The sequence below is a fragment of the Hippopotamus amphibius genome, chromosome 9 (assembly GCF_030028045.1).
Source record: "Hippopotamus amphibius kiboko isolate mHipAmp2 chromosome 9, mHipAmp2.hap2, whole genome shotgun sequence".
NCBI classification, from domain to species: Eukaryota; Metazoa; Chordata; class Mammalia; order Artiodactyla; family Hippopotamidae; genus Hippopotamus; species Hippopotamus amphibius.
This window is the reverse complement of record NC_080194.1, coordinates 138,464,767-138,487,201: the sequence shown is the minus strand read 5'-3', so window position 1 is coordinate 138,487,201 and position 22,435 is coordinate 138,464,767. Positions and strand designations below refer to the sequence as shown.

Here is a 22,435-nt window from a genome sequence, read left to right as displayed (position 1 = left end):
TTCTTCACACCCGTTTTACTCCTGCACTAACTATGAGAGGACACGGCCTGCTGGGGCGGGAAGTGGCCCCGGGAGGTTGCGTCCTCTCTCACAGACATGGAAACCCAATTAGACGTCCTGACCGGCGAGGGAACCCACAGCCTCGGCTCCCAGCCAGGAACCTCCCGTCGCATGACCATGCATCCCAGAAGCGTTTGGAGCTGGTTCTCAGGAGCTATAGGTGGCTCTCAAACAATTCCCAAAGTGCATGTAAGTGCTTTGATTTCAAACCACAAAGGAAATAACTTACTACAGATATTATTTAACTGAAAACTGGGGGAGGAAGCATTTTTCAACACACAAGGTGCATCTGTCATAGGCAGAGTTCTGAGACGAGAGAGAGACCAATAACTCCTAGCTTAAAACTGCAGCGCTCCCTCCGGACAGTGCACGCGTGCGCACGTGGCTGGGGCTGGGGGCGTGGCGCCAACGTCAGTCACCTCTCAGGGCAAAACTGGGTTCACGAAAGAGCCTTGCGCTGACCCTCACATGTGGGCTGTCCCACTGCAGCGCTGAGTAAGAAGACAGCTTGCAAAGTCACACGTGGAGACGGCCCCCAGGGCGCGTGTCCTTACCAGGTGTGGGCCTTGGGCAGGTTGTCCGTGTTCGCGTCGATCAGGTGGATGGTGAAGAGCCGCGGCCCTGCGGCGCCTGTAGAGCCTTACGAGACAACATTCTAGTTAACACGCTTCAGAGGCAGAGCCCGGGCCCCCTGCCACCACCCCAAGGCCCCGGTGCCCCACAAGCCTCTGCCTGGTTCAGAATATGCCTGCAATGGCCATTAAGTGGCTACTGTCAGAGATTTTAGAAAATCACAGGGGCAGGCAGAGCAGAGACTGACCATCAGCCTGCTCCAAGGCGGGTACCTGAAAAGCAAAAATCCTTAAATCACTAATTTTTTTTTTAAACAGAACGTCTAGCAAACAGGCCCACTGTGGGCAGCAGACAGCAGCATCCCAAGAAAAGCAGGATCCGGAGTCGGGAAACCCCCCCAGGCAGAGGCCCAAATGCTGGGACAAGAGCCCCAGGGCGGGAAGTAACTTCTGTCCCTGCAGAAGGTCCTGAGACTGAGGACGAGGCTCCAGGGAACGTACATGTGAAATCTACCTACTCTATGAACATGCAAAGCCCCATTTACTACGTTTTAATATATTAATAGTCACCTTACTCCTGCTGGGTATCAGGGTTATCAAGTGACAAGACCCCAAACGTTTACACATCACAGAGCCCGGGAGAGGCCTTTGAGGACTTTCCTGGTTGGCTGCGCTCACCTTGAGCCCCTCCAGGGCCCTCCTGAGGCTCAGGAGCACCGGGCCCCCACCCCCACCCCCACCCCCCGCCCTTCTCCAGCCCCGGGTGAGCCAGGGACCCAGCCACAGCCGGAAGGGACGTGCAAGAGGATGGGCGGCTATCAGGCAGTCCCCGCCTATAGATGAGGAAACCGAGGGCCCGGGAGGACCCCTGGAGCTGCGACCCTTACGGCAGCAGTGCGCTCTCGGAGACTCAGGACTGCAGTCAGAGCTGCTGCTGGAAGAGTCAGAACTTAACCCATGGTGCATGGTGCACTTTTAAAACTGATTTCTTTCCCCAAAGCCCTGTTGCTGTTTGTACCCTCCATTGTTAATTCTGCTGGGGGAGGGGAGGCCCTGGCTCCACTGGGCCTTCCTGGCTGACGTCTTTCCAGGCCCAGCCCTGCATGGGCTGATAGCAGGCCAGCCACTGTGTCCACGCAGGGCTGTGTGACAGCCCTGTGACACACGGTGTCACGTGGCTTAGAAACCCTGGGAAAGGTGGTCTGAGGGGGGCAGGGCTCTCCTACGTGTTTACAGATGTTTTCTTTCAATGTGGGCAACGGATAGTAGAGCCTCGAGCCCTGCGGGCAGCACAGAGAAGGGCAACTGAAAGGCCACGGCTCGTGTGGAGGGAAGAGGGTCTCTCCGGCCCCTTGGCCAGGCGACACCGCCACCGTGCCGAGCATCTGTCATGAAGCACCCGCTGCCCGTCGTTCCCTGGTGACGTTCCAGGACAACCGCCCACTGGGGTCCAGTCCCCCTGTCCCGGCCCAGCACTGACCCCGCTGCCACGTCAGTCACCTTGCAGTGCCTTGAAGCCCTGGAGGGGGACCCGCGTGGAGCCCGTCACGAACTGCAGCAGCCGGGCCCTCCTCTCCTCGTCGAAGGTCTCCACCGCCTGCCAGAACCACCGGACCACGTTGCTGTCGGCCCCGCAGTGCTTCAGCCGCGTGTTGGACTTCCAGTCGTCCAGGTCGATCTTGTCCAGGCCGCCGATGATCAGCTGCAAGGGCACGACGGCAGGTTACTTCCCCAACATAGAAACCGACCAGCCGCCCGGGCTCCCAGGATGTGGAGAGCATTACAAACCACGTCCCATATACTGGACACGTGTGCACACAAGACGACAGACACAGCGGGCCTGAAGCCCATGCTCTGTGTCTGCAGCTACAGACGGGACGTCTCCTTACAACCAAGTGCATGTGCGCGTGCACACTGGCCTGGGAAGGAGGAAGGACGCAGCCAGAAAGGCTGCGCGGAGGCACCTGTAGAGTGGGGCCGCCTCCCGCAGCCTCTCGGGGACACGTGGGGCTTGAAGAAGGGGACAAGGCCAGTGATGTGCTTGTTTCTGCGACCCGCTCCAGAGCCATCGTGTGTCCCCGCCCTGCCCCGGGAGGCACCTCAGGGCCCAGAGCTCCCCGCACCGCGCTGGGGGCAGAAAGACCGAGGCAGATGAGAGATGAGTGAATTGCTTTGTTGACGTCCATGAAGAATGACTAGAAAAGACAGTAACACTTTGTTCTAGGCCTGATAACAGCCAGAATCAACACAAAACGTCGAGCAGGTGGTTGTGATAACTTCCTCCATCTGAGGTGGCCTTACAGGAGGGACGTAGGAAGCTCTACTGCTGGAGATTTTGCCACACAGGAGAGGCCGCAGGACACCTTGAATGGTGTCCCAAGAATTACCCGGATTCCCTACTGCCAGGTGGCCACTGTGCCTTGTCATCAACTGCTCAGGCCTCTCCGACTGCCGTCCACCCCCAGCCCTGCCTGCTCTCCTGCAGCCCCGGCGGCCCCTGGGCCTGCGGGGAACGTGCAGCCTCACCCTGCAGTCGAACCGCCCCTCACGCCCACCCTCCCCACCCCCGGCGCAGCGCACGCGCACCTCCAGCTCCTTCTGGTCGAAAGGCTTCAGTAAGTGTTGCGGGATGAGTTCATTGAACCCTTTCTGAAGAGCCAGGAACTGGGCCTCAATCCCCCTCATAAACCTCCAGTTTACATATAGCCTGAAAGAAAAACGCTCATGTTGGAAGCAGTAGCAAACTGTTCCGGAAAACCTTTTTTTTTCTCCATTAGTTGTTCTGACACCTGCTGAACCCCGCCCGCCAGCCTCCCCTACCAGGGAGAAAAACCCCCAGCCTGAGAGTCAGGTTAAAACTAAATCGGCCCCTCCCTTAGATGTGCTGATTCTTTGCTTGAAATAGCCGTAGGATCTAACCTGACCTGTTACAGGTGCCAGAATTTAAAAGTATGTTTGAAAATAAAACACAGGACACTGAGAACGACACACCAGTCCGACAGCCCGTGCACAGACACGCCCATGTGTCTAGACTTCCCATGGAAGCCACTATCATTTATCTGCCTTAAGAGGTGGGAAAACAGACTATAAAGAGCTGCGGTTCCTTCAGACTGAGCTCAAGGAAACTTGCAGGCCTCCTCCTCCCTCCTGTGGTCGCCACCTTCACACCCAGAGTCAGGCAGCCACCTGAAAGCCTCCCCCCGGGCTCTAGGCTCATGGATCCCCCTTTAACAGGTCAGCCCTGGTGATGTCAGGGCTTCTCCACTTGGAGCTTCCACGGCTGACCCTGCCGGTTTGTGCAAGTCTCTGCCGTTACTGTAACTCTGGTCCAAGTACAGGTGTGGAGGGGAGCCTCGCACAGCAGAGGAGCCCTGATGGTCTAACCGTGACCCCGCCACACCCAGGACAGCCCCAGGGCCCGGACGCCGCCGGGGTGACCCCCAGGTGCCCCAGAGCATCACCTACCGGACGTATTCTTTCTTGTTCTCCTCAGTGACGGGCACATTCCTGCCGTTGGGCTTCAGTTCGTGCTGAAGAATCCTCCCGAAAGCATTGTGCTCCACGCAGAACGTGTGGTCCAGCACTGGGGTGATGTCATTCTCTCTGGGAAGACAGGACGGAAGATGGATGTCAGTCAAGCCTCAGGCACCGCGCGGGGGCAGATGGGACCCTGAGTCAACAACCGGGCGGGAGAGGGACCGGCCCCTCCACCACAGGAGGGTGACGGTAGCGACACTGCTCTGTGACTTCATGAGACACGGCAACCCGACTGCTTCGTACCCCGAGTCTCCGAGGGGATGGGGGGGAGCGTGTAGGAGTAACACGCCAAGAAGATGCCGCTCCCCCTCCTCCAGGCAGCCTTGTCAAGGGCGTCAGTTCAAGGGAGCCCTTGAAAGTCAGAACTGGCTCATCATCTGCCGTGTTTCTGGAAACACAGACCAGGAGGTTCTCTATAGGACGAACACTCTGACCCCCGCAGACCAGCCCTTCAAGCTGGGACATGTGGAAGGAGGTGGAGAGAACGCGGGACACGATCAAGTCCTCGGCGTGTCCCCCTGTCCCAGAGCCTGGACCTCTCAATCCTGTGAAATCGGCTCATTCATGAGGACCTCCAACACCTACGGTGACCATGTAAGTGTGCTGTTGCTTTTAAGAGAGTTTTAGGGTAACCCTAAAACAAAGGCGGCTCAATATTAGGGTTGTCTTCTTGGTCCCTCTAGAGATTGACTGGAGACACCCCAGAGTGTCACAAACAAACCACCCAGCAGGCCTAGGGCTTAACATCCACAATCATAACTTAGTAATTCAAGGAAACAATAAAAGAAACTAGTCCATAAAGAGAAACTGGCCAAATACTACAAGGAAAATAAGGAATTAAAGTGTTTTTGTTGAATCTACTTTTATGTTTCTGACAGCTTGTTTCTCTTCTCTGATTTCACACCCATCCCCCAAGCATATACCCATGTGCGCGCGCGCACACACACACACAACACAAGTGGATTTGGGGCCCACTAAGACGGGTGACGAGAGATGACTTTTCAGTTAACTGAGGCAGTACTTACAGAATCCACACTAAGCTCTTATGAAGTTCTGGGTCCACCGATTCCAAATCAGAAAGCTGGATGGGTTTCCCCAGTAGCTGCTTGTAGAAGGGAACCGTGAAACCCCCATTTATGTAGTGTCCGTGGAACACAGCCAGACCCATGATCCGACCCACGAAATGGAAATAAGACAAGTGGTCCTGTAGGGGGCACCAGAGAACGTGAATTCATTAGGAAAATGACCGGAAAAGGCAGATGGTATCTTGTACTTTCTCCAGGCTTCTTGGGAGAGGGGTCGCACAGGCAACCGAACCCTGAACCAGTTACTTGCAGACTGCACTCAGGACCAGAGAAAAGACGCAGGAGGTCAGACTTAGCTCACGAATTCCGGAGACATCATCTGAACAATACCTCACATGCCCTTGGTTCAAACACCTCCTCAGAACTGCCACCTAATTTGTGGGACCCAGTGCAAAATGAAAATGCAGAGCCCCTTATTCACAAGTTGAGCATTTCAACATGATGAGAGAACAGAATCAACCTAGCGTGGCCCCTTCTCAGCACAGGCCTGGGCGGGCACAGGTCGCTCGCCTGGGAGGCCGCTGGCCCCTCACCCCCTAGTACACCACAAGGAAATACAGGGCAAAAGGCCATCCCGCTTCTTCCTCTGCCATTCCTCCCCCATCCCACGAAAAAGGAGAAGAGAAAAAATCCAAAGAAGGGAGCTGGGGGGTGGGGGGGCACAGAGGAAGCCAAGTAAGAGACCCATTCTTAAAACCAGCACTGCTCTGGTTTGTAACCAGGGAACCTCTCGTTTCTACTTTCAGGCTGGAATGATCAGTTAGTCAGTTTCCATGCTGGTGAAAGGTCCTGTCACACTGACTGCTCGTCAGGGGCCGTGTGCACAGCGGGGACCACAGGACGCAGCCCCACGGCAGAGCCCTCCTCTCTCCCACTGGCCACCCTCGGGCCAGTTACACTCTCTGTGCCTGTTTCCTCATCTCTATGACAAGCCGCTAAAAGTATCAGCACTGGTGGCCAAAGAGGCCAATTATGGGAATATTCCCATTTTGACTGGGAGGAGGATGGACTTCATAACCCACTTCTCAGAATCACACTGTCAACAAATACAGCCATCATGCCAGAGTTCCCTCAAATGGCAATAAAGTGATTTGAGTCCATGAGCAGCTCATTTTCACTCTTGCTGTCCCTGAAACGACATTCTCGGTGATCCCAGTCACTGGGGATACAGGATTGAAACCATCCATCTTAATCCAGTTCTCACTCCACATTTCGATGTTTTATTTACCACAGACTTTAAGTAAGTCTACAATGAGTCAACCAAGAATTGAGATTGAAACTGGAAATCCAGTTAAGAAATTCTCCAACTAAATTTCCGACCTTTTTATTAACTGCTACTTACAGGGTTGATGGAAGAGTCGGGATTGATTTGCAACATGTAAATGTTGTCTGTGGAATACTGGAAGAGTCCATAATAGGGATTCAGCATTTCGTGGCACAGTAAGTAAAGCCACTCCCTAGAAACGACAACAACAACACGACATTTTAAAACTTCCTGGTTTTAGATCTTAACAAAAGGAACTATTCACTGTGCCCTGGAAAGCCAAACTGGTAAGGCTGCCTGGCTCTCAGAGAATGAGATTTGTGCCGATTGGGCAAATAAGCTTAATGAAGTAAAAAATTATTTCTGGTGGTATCAGAAATGGATTTTCTGCCCAAAAGTCCAGCAACTCTGAGGCTGAGAAAGAACTGTGGTTGCCTGGAAGCAGTGCCCACCTAGAGACACAGTGTTCTCCGCAGTCTGTCAGCCTGCCTGCACCCCAACCAAGAACTTCTCTGCTGCTCTGCAGAGATCAAAACCTCCGGTGATGATGTTTAACGATGTGGTGAAAGCCAACAAAAGTGCAGCAAAAGGCAGTGTGGTCCTACTTTCATTTCAAAAGTGTGTGTGCACATACACGAAACAGGGAAAATGTATACACAGCGCACAGAAAAAGATGGGAAGGATTTACACTCACATGCTGACATGCTGACAGTAGCTAATCTGAGAATTAGCATTCTGGGCATTTCCATTTTTCTATCGCTTCTTTCTAGTTTTTACATTTCTTATCATGTCATTAACGTTTAAATAAGGAGAAAACATTTCCCAATCTAGGGAGGCAGGGATTATTTAAGAATGACTTTTGTCCTCATAATTTTCTTTCCTGTTGAATTCTTATTTTTGGCTTATCATAAGCATTTATCACTTTTATAATTTAAAGGACTAGTTTAAAATTTTAAAATGTTAATTCTAAAAGTTTAAAAATCTGGATGGGGTACATAAAAATGGATTATTTTCTGAATTCCTTTAGGTTTGACTTATTTCATTATTAAAAAAAGCCCCAAATCAAAACCAATCAAACAAAAAAAAAAGCACTCTAAACAGAACCTGTGTGACTCAGTTGCTGTGGTCAGGTTGTGATAAGCCCAGGTATGGGGGTCTACACAAACATTTGTGTAACCTCCTATTCTTTCTACTCAAAACTCCTTTAAATGGATGAATCTTATTAAGGTGGCAGCCCCAAGTTTTATTCTGGAATTTCTTACTCTTTCAAATAGAAAACACAGAATTGAGAAAATAAGGAAAGATAAGCACAAATGCAACTAATCTGTCCAAGAAAATTGTGAAGATACACACAAAATGATCACACCAACACAAAGTTGTGTATCGAACTCAAAAGGAAGGAACTGCCGGAAGGTGAAACACCAAATCTTATGAAGCCTCTTTACCAGAAAGCAGAGTTTCCCAACTCTGGTGCTTTGATTCATCCCCAAGCTTTAGAGTTTGGATTTATGAAGAATTGTTTTCATAAACGCCAAGGACCTGCAAGTGTCTAGACAGGAAGTGATTAAAATACAAGCAAACATTCTGACTGAGCTGTGGACAAGGTACAGAGCACGAGATATGTTCTGGAAGTGGTCAGGGAGGAGCTAACCACACAGGCGGAAGAGGGAGAGAAAGGAAAAGGTTCAGAGCCAAACACTGGAGAGCTGGTGTAGACGGATTCCCATCAGCCCCATAAGGGACACAGGCACACATGTATGTGTTACACACATGTAACTGGCATCTCTCCTCAGCCCGCCACAACAGAGGTGACCCACGCAGACACGAGAAAGACCTGGGTGCTGAAACAACGCGAGACCAGACTGCAGGCAGAAGAGCAGGGCTGCTCAGCTCTTCCCTCTGTGGCATCATGTGAAGCGGGGGAGCTACACAAAGACTTGATAACCACCAAAAATGCAGGAGAAAGTGGACTCCTACCAAACCTAACCTAACCCAGCTATTCACACACGTGCCTAGGAACCAGGAACCCCAGCCGTGCACGGGAGCAATGGGTAAAGGGAAACCGTTCAGGATACTGACTCTTGAGATATCTTGAGACTGTAAAGGAAAATGTAAAGAAGAGAAAATGGAAGTAGTTTGATTTGAATTTAGGACAAATATGAATGAAGAAGTAGGAAGAGTCTCCCTGAAAATGGAGACAGAAAGCCTAAACCCCTTGTCAGGAAACGGAATTCGTGTTTTCAAGGGCAAACAGAAGTTACATTCATCAGAAGAAAGTTGGTTTCTAGGATCAACATTGAGAAGCTCAAGGAAGAAACCTGGGACAATCTCGAAAGGAAAAGCACTTCCCGTGGAGAGGCAGTACCATGTGAGCGCGGTCGGGAGAGCACGGGCTTCTCTGCACCCCTTGCCCCAGAAGGAGTCAAGAAGGACTGAGGGGCAGGCGCGGGGGCGGGCGAAAGAAGACAGCGATGGGAGGAGGCTGGGGACGTGATTCTGTTCTGGGTCCGAGGGCACATCACGGCTTTTTCCTTTTTAATTATCTACTTTTGGCTGCTGAAAAAAATTCCCAACTCCACCCGGAAACCTGATGAGACCCCCTATAAGGCTTCTCAGAGCCTGGTTTTGCTGGTGTTGACTGCTGCAGGGCTGGGAATCACTTGTGTTTTCTAAATTGTGGGGGTGCGAGGCTCTCCTGTCCGCTGACCCCCCAAGACAGGGCCACTGTCACACATCCATATGGTCTGCCGGAGGTGTGGTTTACAGTCACCTGTGCAATTCTCCGAGTAATGCCTGGACCTCGTCATGTTGAGGGCCCCTTCGCATGGGGGTTTGGAGGGGTGAAGGGGGCAGGGCACACGCTCCTTTGCTCACATTGTATCCCAAGTACCTAGAGTGTGGTGGAGTCTCGATACTTACTGGTTAATGAATAAATACAGAAAATGCTCCTCCGAGGGCCCGCAGGTGCACCGGCTCCAGGGGGCACACAGAGCAGAGGGAAGCGGTGAGGACCACCTTCATCTGAGCCACAGGGACTGAGTGGGGCAGTTCAGTGAGGCGGGAAAGAGCAGGGAACAGCTGGGGGGAGGGGCAATCCAAACTTTCGGACTGTTAATGTTTAAGAGGCTTTGAAACACCCCAGCAGAGGTGACGGGCAGTTGGTAAACACATCTAGAGCTGAGGGGTGAGGAGGGGGCGGCTCAGCAGGCGCCAGCGCTCTGCTCGGAGGCCCTGGATGTCCAGCGGGAGGGAAGAGGGGGACCCACAGCAGAGGAGCCTGAACGGAGGTTAGAGGGAAACCAGCGGCCCTGGGAACCAAGTGGGAAAGGTGTTTCAGGAAGCAGAAGGCCACCAACTGCATCGTCCTGCTGACGGACCCGGTGAGACGGAGACCGAGTCATCACTCGGTCTGGTGAGATGCAGGTTGGAGGGACCTTGACACAAAGGGCTTCAAAGGGCAGAGAGATCTGCTCGGAATGGGTTCAGGAGAAAGCAAGGGTGCAGAAGCAGGAATTGGGATCACACAGCTCTTTTGAGGGGTTTTGCTAGGAAGAGAACAGAGAAACAGGGCGATAACGGAGAGCTATGCATTCTTGAACAAATTTTTGTTTTTCCTGGAATTTCTAATTGTGTTTCTGTTTCCTGTGCTTCCTTAAAGCTTAGACAGGAAGGGGACACAGTATCCAAGGAAGTTTGGCGGCGGGACACGTTTGTTTCTTTGATGAAGGGAAGATGCTGTAGCACCTTTGTATCTGGATGAGATTGACCCAAGAGAAAAGGACATTTGATGAAATGAAATAGATGTGAAGTAAGAGAAGCAAAAGGGCCTGGGATGCACTGTGCCAGAGGCAGGGTTGCTCTTATACAGGAACATGCGTGGGCCCCTCAGGGCCATGGCAGGGAAGGCTGACCACGTGAGTACAGATACCAGCAGACTCCATATTTGGTGGTGATGGTGGTGGTGAGGAAAGACCCTTCAGGTCGCTTCTCAGTTAAATAGGAAGCAAAGTCAGCAGCTAAGGGTGAGGACAGGTGGAAGTGAGGCTGGAGATCTGAGAAAGAGAACCACAGCAGAGCTGCAGTAGGTGTTGAAACCTCCTTGAGGCCCGTGGCCATCCGCGCAGAGAAAGACCAGCAGCGCGGAAGCGTGTGCGCGCAGCCCGAGGACGGGCGTCTCCAGAGCTGGGGTTCTGCCAGATGAGCACAGCAAACGGAAAGAGGCGCAAGGAAGTTATGAGGGGGCGTAGGGGGCGGTTATGATGGTGGATTACGGGTAAGGAGGAAGTGAAGACAGGAGGGGGTGAACAACAGGAAAAAGGTGGTAGCATCTGTTGATGATGAGTGGTCCTGCCCGGGGAAAAACAGCTTAGAAGTGACCAAAACCAGACTGTCATCAGACAGTGACACGGGGTGCTGGGAGACAGTAGAGCAATGCCTTCAAAGTTATGAATGAAAATTATTTTCTGGGACTTCCCTGATGGACCAGTGGGTAGGACTCCACGTTCCCAATGCAGGGGGCTTGGGTTCGACCCCTGGTCAGGGAACTGGATCCCACATGCTGCAACTAAGAGTTCACATGCCTCAACTAAGAAGTCTGCATGCCACAACTAAGACCTGGCAAGGAAGGAAGGAAGGAAGGAAGGGAGGGAGGGAGGGAGGGAGGGAGGAAGACAGAAAGACAGAAAGAAAGAAAGAAAGAAAGACAGACAGACAGACAGACAGACAGACAGAAAGACAGACAGAAAGACAGAAAGACAGACAGAAAGAAAGACAGAAAGAAAGACAGACAGAAAGAAAGAAAGAAAGAAAGAAAGGAAAATATTTGCTTTCTAGAAATCTATAAAAAGCTAAACTATTGATTAAAGTATAGATCATAAGAGATTTTCAGGCTCAAGATTTTGGAAAATTCACCCCCCAGACACCCTCTCTAAGAAAGCCACTTGAGGATATACTCCAGTAACACAAGGGAGTAAGCCAAGAAAGGAAGCCATGGGACCCACACAACAATGGCTCTAACCCAAGAAAGCAGTTAAGTCCCGTGAAGACAACTGTGCAGAAGGTCCAGAGAATCAACAGTCGGTCTGGACAGAGTCTCCACAAGAGACACGTGGAGGAAAGGGGGCAGGTGGGGAAGGCAAAAGGTGAAATTCAATAGGGCAACAAAGACAAGACCTGGTCTAAAAAAAAAAGAAGAAAAAGAAGAAATTCTTGGAAAAACTAAAATTTGTTCAAAAGGATAAAATAAATGATAGAATACTACTTAATCCCTCAGTGGACAATATTTACATTGTCATGAAAATATAAAACTGTGTAGATTTTCAACTCATAAATAATAAGTAGACAAGCACAAGAGATTTAATTTTGGTTACAGAACAAAATGTAAATCTTCATTCTTGACAATATAAAAGTAACACTACAGACGACAGGATGTAAGAGGTAAGAGGTGGAAGGAATGCTGGAATGCGGAGGGGAGAGTCAGGAGTATTAATATCTTCTTCTTATGAAAAAGAGAGGTCAACAAATAAAGTCCCTAGCTGACCATGAAAAAATAATGGTGAAAACACATTATGTAAAGTTACAAAGACAATGATAGAAGAACTAAAAATACTGATATTACAAAACTGAGAGTTAAATTAGACCTCACCACAACCAGTACCCAGTCTGTGAACATACATCATGAAGCGAGTAGATAACATCGGAACTTGATCGAGTTAGTGATCTAGATGATTGGTTCTATCAGAAGAAACAGTTAAAAGAGCAGAAGAGCAGTTGTCTCAAAGGGGTAAAGAGGTAAGACAGAAAATAGAACATAATCATAAAAAGCTACTGTCTTTCAAGTCATGTGCATGAATTGTTTTGAGCAAAACCTCATTTTACAAAACTCCTTTGACACAAATGCAATGTATGTGCCTTCCTCCCACCCCTGGAAGTCCTCTAACGAGGAAGGCAAGGCTGCCTCTATATTAAGTTCAGGTTCTGTCGGGCCAGATGGAGAAGGGAGTAAGGTTAAAAGTTTGATTCGAGTTTTCTAAGTAAAGTAATGGCGACGCGCACACGCATTCTGAGGGGTTACGGCAAGATGCCCGCGTGCACACGCTCTCAGGAATTCTTTTTCTAAGAATGTGCTCTGATGGGAACACGTGACGTCCTGCCCACTCCAAGACCAGCAGCAGAAAGGGGCAGACGACTTCTCTCTGCAGATATCTGCTCACAGGTGCGCTGCAACCCGCGCAGCAGGGAGGGGTACGCGAGCCTCTCACCTCGCCACCCCGCCATAGTCCAAACCTTCTTCTCCTCGGAATTTCACCATCAGCCGCTTTTTCAAGTCTTTTGGTCGCATCTTCATTATCTGGCGATAAGACTCCTGCAGGTCAAAATTACAGTTTCAGAGAGAAGAGCTGGTCTTGTCTTTAAAGTTATAAAATGATGACAGGTTATTTATAACGGGGCCCGAGCTTATTCCCAAGCATTCGAATCTCAGCTCTGTCTGGTTCCTGCTGAGAAGGCTTATTTGGCATCCAGGGCATTGCCGCCTCCTTCATCGTGTCTCCCTCAGACACAACAAGCACATGGCAGGCGGCGCTGCACCGAAACACACACTCTTCTCAGCACAGTCACGACTTAAGAAGTAAACGTCCTCACTGGGGTTGATTTCCTCTCCACAAATTAATCTCAGTGTGTCCTATAAATAATTTATATATTTTAACCAAAATGAAGGCATCACAAGAGAGTCTGAATAGTAAATGAATTCTGAGCCTGGTTTTACATGTGAAGTCAAAATTCACACTTTCCCACGGAGTCAAAAACCAAGGAGGGTTTGAGAAGACATAAGCGGCTCCCCACACACAGAAAACATGTGGTCAGCCCAGCAGCCCCTCACATGCAGCATCTGGAGGGAAGTGGCTAAATGTCTGTAGGTGTTTTCAGTGAGAAGACACTTAAAGATCTTTTCTTGCCTTAAATTTAATGCCACCCCCAGAGGCAGGAGGATGCTGCATGGACATGATCTGGCGGCAGCAGGCCAGTAATGCAGCTCTTCTCTACCCCTGACGACCAGCTACAATGCTCACCGGGCAGAATCGAGCCTCCAGCCCAGCCCCGGGAGCTTTGGTGGAGAGGCCACTGAGCTGCCCGCAGGGGCGGTTCCCTCCGTGGCCCCCTCAGGGCCCAGTGAGAATCTGCGTCTCACCTGATCATTCCTGCCAAGGATTCCACAAAGGTCCAGATCCAGCTGAGATTCTACTCACCACCGTGGTCCTGAGGAAAGGGCCCTACCTACTAGAGGCCCTGCCTGTTCAGGGACCCTGATCCCCTGGAGAGCTGGACACAGGCCAGAACCCTGCTCAGAACCATCGGATCTTCCTCCTTCCAGAAGGACAACAGGGTAGCCACTAGCTCCCCTGAGTGGGAAACTGTATGCATGGCCACAGAGGAAGGAATGCTTGGTTTTGAGGACCCCGTGCAGATGGCAGGAAACAGAATCTGTACAAAGTGGATGCGGGGGGCTTACAATATTATTTAATACCAGTTTCTATACAAATCTCCAGGTTCTTACTCAGAAGTCATTGATTTTAAACATGTACCACAGGAGGAAATACAGTCCCCTCTCTCTTGTTGAGCTTTGGCCCTGATAAGCCCCCTGCATTTCGCTGAGTGATAAAATCAAACCCTGAAACACCAAAAGAAAGCACAACTCACTGTCCACTGACGGGGAGGGAGAGTCTGTGCTCAAACCCCATACCTCAAATATCTCCTCTCTGGACACTTCGATGCGGCAATGACCAGCTTGGGGTTGCTGAAGTGAGAGCTCGTGTCTGAGGACCTTCAGTTTCTGGACTAAATCCCTCTCGTATCTCTGGGCCGGAAGCTCCTCGTCTTCCACGGAGCCCTCACTGGGCAGTGGCAGCGGCTGGCTGGGCTCCTTTAGTTGGCACTGGTGACTTGAGAAGAGCAGAGGCATCGAGGTCACCCCAGGAGCAGCAGCTGAGGTTGCTGCCAGCGCTGCCCCGACCCCAAAGCGGCCAAGAGGGGAGGTCATTTCACCCAACTGCTGGTCGAAATTTCTTTCCTGGTGACGTAACTCTGTACATAGACATGTAAAAACTGCTGGTGGCCACCCTCAGACTAAACAGATGTCTAGGATTCAGTAAAGGAGACCCTCCGTCTCCACATCTCACACGATATCATTGTGTGAAATGATTAAAAAAATCATAAATAAAAACAGAAGCCGCTAGCATTCATCGTGCACCTAGTGCGTATCTAGGAGGCTGATGAACGCACTATTAGATGTGCTTGGTGGTGAGAATTAAATGGAGCTGACGTGAACACTTTCAAAGCAGATGACAGTGGAGGGGGAAAGTACACAAGAGCACGCAAGGGAAATCTGATGGGAACCACTCCTCCTCCTCACAACCAGGAGATTTCTAAGCCCACTCATCAAAAGCAAAAGTCCCAGAAGGACTAGGACTAGTAGAGGGACACAGTGGCATCAGTCCTGTTCAAGTTCTGCCACTCATGTCAGCTGTCGATGACAAGCGCCCTGTGGGCTCTCATGTTCTAAGAACACAGCAAACATGGCACAAGGAGTGTGGGATCCAAGGTCATTTCCAGGCCCAAGCCCCCCCAAGAATGACAGCCCGGGAAGGGACTCCAGTAAGGAGCGTTCTGGACCAGCCCTTCCAGACAGTGGCGAGCGGCCACCAAGGAAAACCCTCACTTCATTGCTTCTCTCTCTAAGGCCAAGCATCTCATCGGAGCACTGTGTGCAGAAGCTCCGTGAATGAAGCTGCCCCATCCTGCCAGCATGGGGTGGGGGGGGGTTATTTAGGCTGCAGGCTAGGACAGGGTGGCAATGACACAGGGCTTCAGGGCTGCTCACCACCAGCTTGACAGTTTCAAACACGCAACTGTCCACCAAATATTTACCGCGGGTTGCATACACTATTCTCTGCTAACCAACGATGCAATCGGCAAACGAAGAAAAACATTAGCAAAAAACATGAAATTATAAGAGGTCAACAAAGACTTGGTAAAAGCCTTACTTCATGATGTGGTGCAACCTTGGATCTGTAAACTGGGTTGTTCGGTTATTATGATCTACAAAATATATTCTCCCGGAAACTGTACTTCGGACTTCCCAACCAGGTGGCAGTGGTCCAAGTTCATCACAGTTCACGCTGTTAAGGTCTCTACCAAAATGGAAGATACAGAGAGGTTTGTCCATCTGAGTGTGGAGGCCTAAGACCAAAACTTCAGTGAGAGAACCAGGGGCGTTCCCTTATCCCGGGGCCGTGTCCCGGCCCTGCTAAGAGGGACAGTCACAGTTCCACTTACGCCAAACTCCCACTGAGTCCAGGCCTCTGTGCTGCAAGTAGCAGCAAAATCCCACGGATGAAAATGCAACTCTCAGAGCCTATGCCCACAATAGGGAACGTGGTCTGCCCGAGGAATACCATTCCTTCCAAGAAAGAGGGCCAAAATAGTAGCTAGCAGCTGAATGCTGCTGGAAGACTCTCTGGATTCACAAGTTAAATTAAATGCTCAGGGTCAGAAATGTTACTGCGTGGAAAAGCTCCCAAACAGCACAAGTTTTCTCAAGCCGATGGGGAGGTATGAACATGCATTTGAAATCTTCCACTTCTCAACAGCTGCGCCGGGAAGAGGCCTTCTCATTTTTGAGTTGGCTTTGTTAATAAGCAAGTCTTTCTAATTCTAACCTCTTGATTAATTATTTCAACACAATCCACAGTCATCTGGGAGCACAGCATTACTGGACAAGATGCTTTTCTAATTAGCACCAAAGCCTGACATTCCTTCCAGTGAGCACTAAAGAGACACCTCATTCATTTGCAGGTAATATTTCCATTCCAATTATAGATACTGAATCGTAAGTTCAACATAGATTTGGAAAATCAAAGACAAGAAGCTTGTTCTCAGATGAAACAAATTATGAATAAAAAGGAAATGAGCATTACTAAAAATGTTATTAGGCAGTAATGCTATTTTGAAACAAACAAAAAAAAAATTTAAAGAAAAAAGGAAAGCAAAGCAAAGAGAAAAAAGAAACTTAACTCCATTATGGGGTGGGGTTGGGGTGGGGGTCTCTCTGACCTGGGCTCAGATGTATGGCCTTGTAGAAGGAATTCGTATAGAAAAGCTTCATCTCCCCCAGGAATGGTCCCCAAGGGACTGAGGCAATAGGGACAGTAAAGTAGAAGAGAGAAAGGGTAATAGAGTCTTTACATTTCCTTTTTAACTTTTTATTATGGAAAATTTTAAGCATATTTTAAAAAAAGAGAGAGAGACCATAATGAATAACCAACTCTAACAATTACCAACTGTTTCCAATGCTCCCCTACGCGCCCCCCCCCACCCAATTACTTAAAGCAGCACATCAGACATCGCATCATTTCACTCAGTAATATTTTCAGTTTAAACTGAGAACAACACATCTTTAAGGGTTTATCGGTTTTTCGAGTAAGTGCATTTGGTTTAATCTAGGACTGAAGGTCTTTTCCAGTTATGTGATCTAATTTCAAGATCCAGAATTGCTTTCCAAAGGGCCCCCCTGCATTACAGCACCTGCCGAATTACCGGCGGGAAAGTCGGGGGGTGGGGTGCAGCAGAGCTGGGACTGTCACCCAGAGAGTCTGAGTCCGGGACCCTGCGACAGACCCCCCCCCCCCAACCTTGTGCTGCCACTCTTCCAAGTTTACAGCTTCATACCTAAGGGGCTCTACCACCCACAATCAGGGGCGAGGGGTGGGAGTAGCAACTGCTGGAAAACGGCCTTGACGGTGAGCATCTCAGGAAACCTACCTGGGAATCCTGGGGTCGTGCCACGTGCTAACTCCAGTCTGCGTGTGCAGGAAGTAAACCTGCCCCTGCACCGTTGTTCTCTGTTCTGCATGAGAAAGTGGGGGATACAGTAGTCACATTCAGTTCCAAGGAGAATTTTCAACCAATCCTGTAAGCACAGAGTCCAGCTTCCTTCCAACAGTCTTTAAAAGCACCAAGAAAAGGGTATGAAGGGCAGCGGTTAACTTCTGCCTGGCTCCCAGGAGTCACGAGCCCTGGGTCAACATGCAGGTGGATCTAACTTTTCCTGTTCACACCTGCAGAGGCGGCCACACCCCTGGAGCTGCCACCTAGGGACTGACCCTGCCTCGACCTCTGCCCCTGCATCAGCTCTTATTTCCGGTCTGATCTGCCATAGCTCACGGATTCCTCCTTCACAGGTGCTCCCTCTGCGGTTGTCAGAAGATCCCATCCCTTCACTGGTACCCAAGGCCGTCCTGCCCGCGTTCAAATCCCAGCACACTACAAACACCCTCACACAGGCCCCTGCGACACCCTCTTGGTTTTCTTTGATATTCATTTGCCTAAAATCTTCACATAATTGCTACACTGGGAGACTGGAGCAACTGCAAATTCATGATAAGCAAGATTTATCAGCCATCTCGGGTCACTTTTCTTTACACTGACACAACCACTGCGGGGAACAGCCCTGCAAACCTCGGGAGTTCCGGCAGGTATGAGTTACTAAAAATGTCTTAAAACATTCAAGCTGCCTGAAACATCACCGATCAAACTCGGGATGGCAGGGCGGGTGCTCTCACCATAGCCTTCAGGCAGCTCCGGCGACTGGTGGCCGTGAGGTCGGTTCTGCGGCGTCTGGAGTGACCCTCGGACCTCAGGATTCCGCAGTCGCTGGGCCTGAAGTCTTTGATCTTGACTCGGGGACTCCACAAACCTGCAGTTGCCCCCGCCAGCAGCAGCCCCGGTGCCATCCGTGTAAGGGGCTGGTTCCTCCATGAAGCAGCTGAGTGGCCTTCCAGGCCCTGAGTCTTCATACACAGTTCTAGAAGGGGAAGACCACAGCCCACGTCACAACACCGGCCGCAGACAGGGAAGCACCAGAAAGTTCAACGCCACGCTCTCACACCCGTTTATTTTGCTGTTTTTGAACAATACAGAATGTCCCCAGCGCTTTGTTTCATAACATTCGTCCTGTCCTATTTAACTGGGAAGCCAGACTTTTTCATGAGGAACGAGTGACCAAAGGGAGCCGTATGTAAAGAGCCATGGAGGCCACCCATAGGATTTCCTCCTCAGGCAGAGCTGAATGGTTGAGAAAACCAACCTGGTACTATCAGGAGCTCAGAAAATGAGACCTCAATCTTCTTGACTCAGAATCAAATCCAAACATTCCATTTCCCTTGTCATTTTATTCTATAATAGAACTCCTGGTTACAGAAAATACCGCAATGACTTTAAGAGTGCCTTTTAATGTAAATCTTCATCCCCTGAACAACTGTGAAGACAATTTATCTTAATAGGCTATCTTCCCTTATAAGCAAGTGCTTCTGAAGAACGTTTTACATCGAAACATTTCAGAGAGACACACAAACTGAGAGACCAGCCCAGTGAACGCCCTGGGCTTATCACCCCACTCCGCTGGAGCATTCCAAAACCAATCCCAACATTCTACCATTTCACACTTAAACATTTCAGCACAGACCTCTGGAAGATCAGGCCTTTTACCATTATCATGACCCAAAAAACATTAATTTTTTAATGTCATCAAATACCAGTCAGTGTTCAAGTCTCTCCAGTCAACTGTCTCATCAATCAGGATCCAAACGAGGTCCACACGCCGCATTTAGTAGGCGTGGCTCTTAGGTCTTTTATTAATTTACAGGTTCTCGTCCTTCCTTTTTATTCATTTCTTTTTCTTTCAATGTGTTTGCTAAAGACACCGGGTTGTCTGCTACGCTCCACAGGGCGTCCCCTCTGGATGGAGCCCACTGCCTTCCCCTGGGGCTGTGCAACCCACTCCCATCGCCTGGACCTCCAAGATGCAAGTCCATGTCAGAGTCTCTCTCCTTTGTGCTGTTGTCAGCAACCATAATAGTTAATTCGTTGGGGGTCAAAAAATTGTGACAGGGACCAAGGAGAGTTTTTCAGGTGTTTTTTGGTTTTTGTTTTGTTTTTTTAGACTTTACTTCTCCCTGTATCATTAAGAATGCAGTGGCCTGTTTCAGTCCACTGTAGGGATGACTCTTTACTGATGCTTTGGCCAGCGGGAACCTCTATCAACCGGATCCTGAGCCTTTGGGGCACCGCCCCACTAGTCTTGACAGCTTCCTTTACAAACAAGGAAACTGGGTGCCAGTTTTATCCCAATACTGCACCTCAAGCATTCAACGCAGTGAAAAGCTGTGAAGGATCTTTCATACAGTGCGAGAGCCTGGGCAGCAGAGAACTCGCGGGCATCACCGCGGTGATACGTACCCTTCATTTTCTAACAGCCCTCTGCAATCCACCACGGACCCTCCAGTGCCTATTCGGTCTCGTGTCTGTAAACTAACTAAAAAGAAAAGAACACCTTGCATCAAAAGCCAGTGGTATTTTACACAACTGTAACACAGTGAGCCATTGCAAATGTATAATTTACGTAGGATATTACTTTTAAAAGCGAGGCATGTGTCTATACATATACATTCCTGTGCTTTCAAGTATGAAGCACTTCACTCACTGGCTGCACAGCACCACACACCACTCGGAACATTCCTCACAAACGTGGAGCAGAAAGAGGTGCTGTGTTTTCCATGCTCTCCATCAAAATAACGGAACACAATGTTCACTTCCTCCAAGGTACCTTATTTTCTAAGAAGGTTCTGACTTATGTTTAATAAGGACACAGAGAACACTGCCAGCGTGCGCAAGGTCTGGATGCAGCTGCGTGTCGATTCTCTGTCCCTACTACGAACAACAAAGACACTCGGGAAGCTGCTTCCAGTTATTCCTTTTTCCCGGCACATCCCTCCACCAAGAAAAGAAGAAATCACAAACAGCAAGGCAGTAAGTGAGAACTCTGCCATTAGGAGAGCTTTCAGGATGGTGCCCACTCTTCATTTATCTTGGGTCAGGTCTACGTAAGACAATACCTAAGAGATTTGAGGTCATGAGTCTGGTGTGCTGCTGAAATACTGTGTTTTCCTTGATTCCTTGCAATGCATACACCTGATATCTGAGTTACCCTGAAATGCTAATAAAAACGGGATGGATAACAGGATGAGCTACTTAACAGATAAATTACTTCCAACGGAATACCTCCGGTCAACACTTTGTGATATTAGCACATTTTATTTCTTCATTCTGAATGTCAATTCTCTATAAAATCATATCACATGGAAGTCTTCAGAAATTCTCTTTGCCTTTTACATATAATGATGGGTCTTCCTGAAGAAACTATTCCTCAGTTCTTGCATATGTGGCCACCATTTTTATCATCTGCACTTGGACAATATGACAAATTAATTGTCCATTCATGTGATGATTAAAATTACATTAAAAATTATAACCCTACATCTTTTTCTACCTTAGCCATTTTAACTCCACCTTGAAAGAAAGAATGAAGGGAATTAGTTAAAACAGTAAAAGCCACACAAGATGAAACTTTTTAGTCCTGGAGAGATGGTCCCTGTATGTGGCTTGTCCTTCAAAGTATGTCACCATTGGTCAGTGCCTTTATGTGTTTTCTCAGTAATGAAGAGCTGAATGTTAAGTCTCTAAAGGTTATCTCTTTATACAGATGAGAAAGTTCTTACCCACTATTTGGCCACGAACTGCATCAGTATCTGAGGGGTTTAGTTTGCATAGATCCAAACGCTGGTCTGCAAACAAACAATTCAAAACTTAACCCAGGGAAATGTTAACTAGGGAGGAAGTCAGGGATTCTGTATGCAGTATTCAAAGAAATAAATTAATTAAAAATGATGCCCCATAAGCCTTCTTCAGTTGCATTAAGAAGCAGAAAAGCGCTGGGTTCTTACATCCAGTATCTTTTAATCTGCTGATGGCATTGGAGAGCAGCCGCACACACCCCAGGAAGCCAGCTCCCTGCTTCTTGTGAATTTTCTTGTGGTTCCACACGCTGATGGTTATAGAATCCGTTTTCCCAACATATCTGAAACCAACATGCAAACATTTTTAATTGTATTTCTCAATCACGATAGCCCATTGAGATTTTATCTGATTGACTTGTTAGTCAAGCAGAATCCTTTTAAAATAATGTTGGCTCTAAATCCACAAGTAACAGACACTTCATAAGTATACATCTATTAACTTGATGGGCTGGGGAGGAACTACAGCTGATTAGTAAGAAGCACATGTAGACAACCACGTAATGATAATCTTGGAACAGAAATTTACTATATTTTAATAGTTCCAGAGGATAATGGCAGGATTCAAAAGTTCCCACCGGGACTTCCCTGGCAGTCCAGTGGTTAAGACTCCGTGCTTCCGGCTACAGGGGGCGCGGGTTCAACCCCCGGTCAGGGAACTAGGTTCCTGCATGCAGCGTGGTATGGCCAATGAAAAACAAAAAAGTTCCCACCAATTAGCCTTAACAGAGAACAGGGCTACTTACAAACCCTCCACCCAACCAAAGTTCACTAAAGGGCACTAACTCGGACAGGAAACCCCCCACTTTCTCTCGGTGCAGGTCAGCCCCAGAAGGGAGCTTTCAGGACATGGACAGACAACCACTTTCCAGGCCACTTCCAGTGCCACAGTGCAACTGCCAACGAGCCTTAGGATCCAACTACTAAAAATCCCACTCACACCCAGTTCAGCCTGTGTTAGTAAAAAGCCAATAATCACTTGGTCTTACTTGGACAAAAACTTCTTGGAAGGGACATGAAAACACAGGAGCATACAAAACAGTGATCTTCAAGGTGCAGCCCATTTAACGAATGAATATAAGTAACTGCCTGATGGTGTGTGGGCTTATATACATTCGATCATACCAAACTTTATTTTCTCTTATAGAAAATACATTTGTACTAAAAAGCAAAATTAAAAAAAAACAGAAATATATATATTATCTATTTGTATAATAACTGTGTCTGATA

At 48.9% G+C, this 22,435-nt stretch overlaps 1 protein-coding gene across 5 annotated transcripts in view; it reads right to left on the bottom strand.

The window, feature by feature from the left end:
• SMURF1 (SMAD specific E3 ubiquitin protein ligase 1) overlaps positions 1-22,435 on the bottom strand; it is a 104,011-nt gene that overhangs the window by 3,628 nt on the left and 77,948 nt on the right. The window contains exons 4-18 of one of the 5 annotated variants that reach the window (XM_057750037.1): positions 21,356-21,489; positions 21,131-21,196; positions 19,812-19,887; positions 18,137-18,378; positions 17,337-17,421; positions 16,629-16,706; positions 15,560-15,706; positions 14,260-14,458; positions 12,779-12,882; positions 6,597-6,711; positions 5,195-5,373; positions 4,098-4,235; positions 3,219-3,339; positions 2,133-2,334; positions 615-699 (exon numbers count right to left, since the gene is read on the bottom strand). In XM_057750037.1, the coding sequence (XP_057606020.1) occupies positions 615-699; positions 2,133-2,334; positions 3,219-3,339; positions 4,098-4,235; positions 5,195-5,373; positions 6,597-6,711; positions 12,779-12,882; positions 14,260-14,458; positions 15,560-15,706; positions 16,629-16,706; positions 17,337-17,421; positions 18,137-18,378; positions 19,812-19,887; positions 21,131-21,196; positions 21,356-21,489 (1,971 nt within the window). The remainder of the gene's footprint in view (positions 1-614; positions 700-2,132; positions 2,335-3,218; positions 3,340-4,097; positions 4,236-5,194; positions 5,374-6,596; positions 6,712-12,778; positions 12,883-14,259; positions 14,459-15,559; positions 15,707-16,628; positions 16,707-17,336; positions 17,422-18,136; positions 18,379-19,811; positions 19,888-21,130; positions 21,197-21,355; positions 21,490-22,435) is intronic. The other 4 variants (XM_057750038.1, XM_057750040.1, XM_057750041.1 and 1 more) reach the window with 4 other exon arrangements.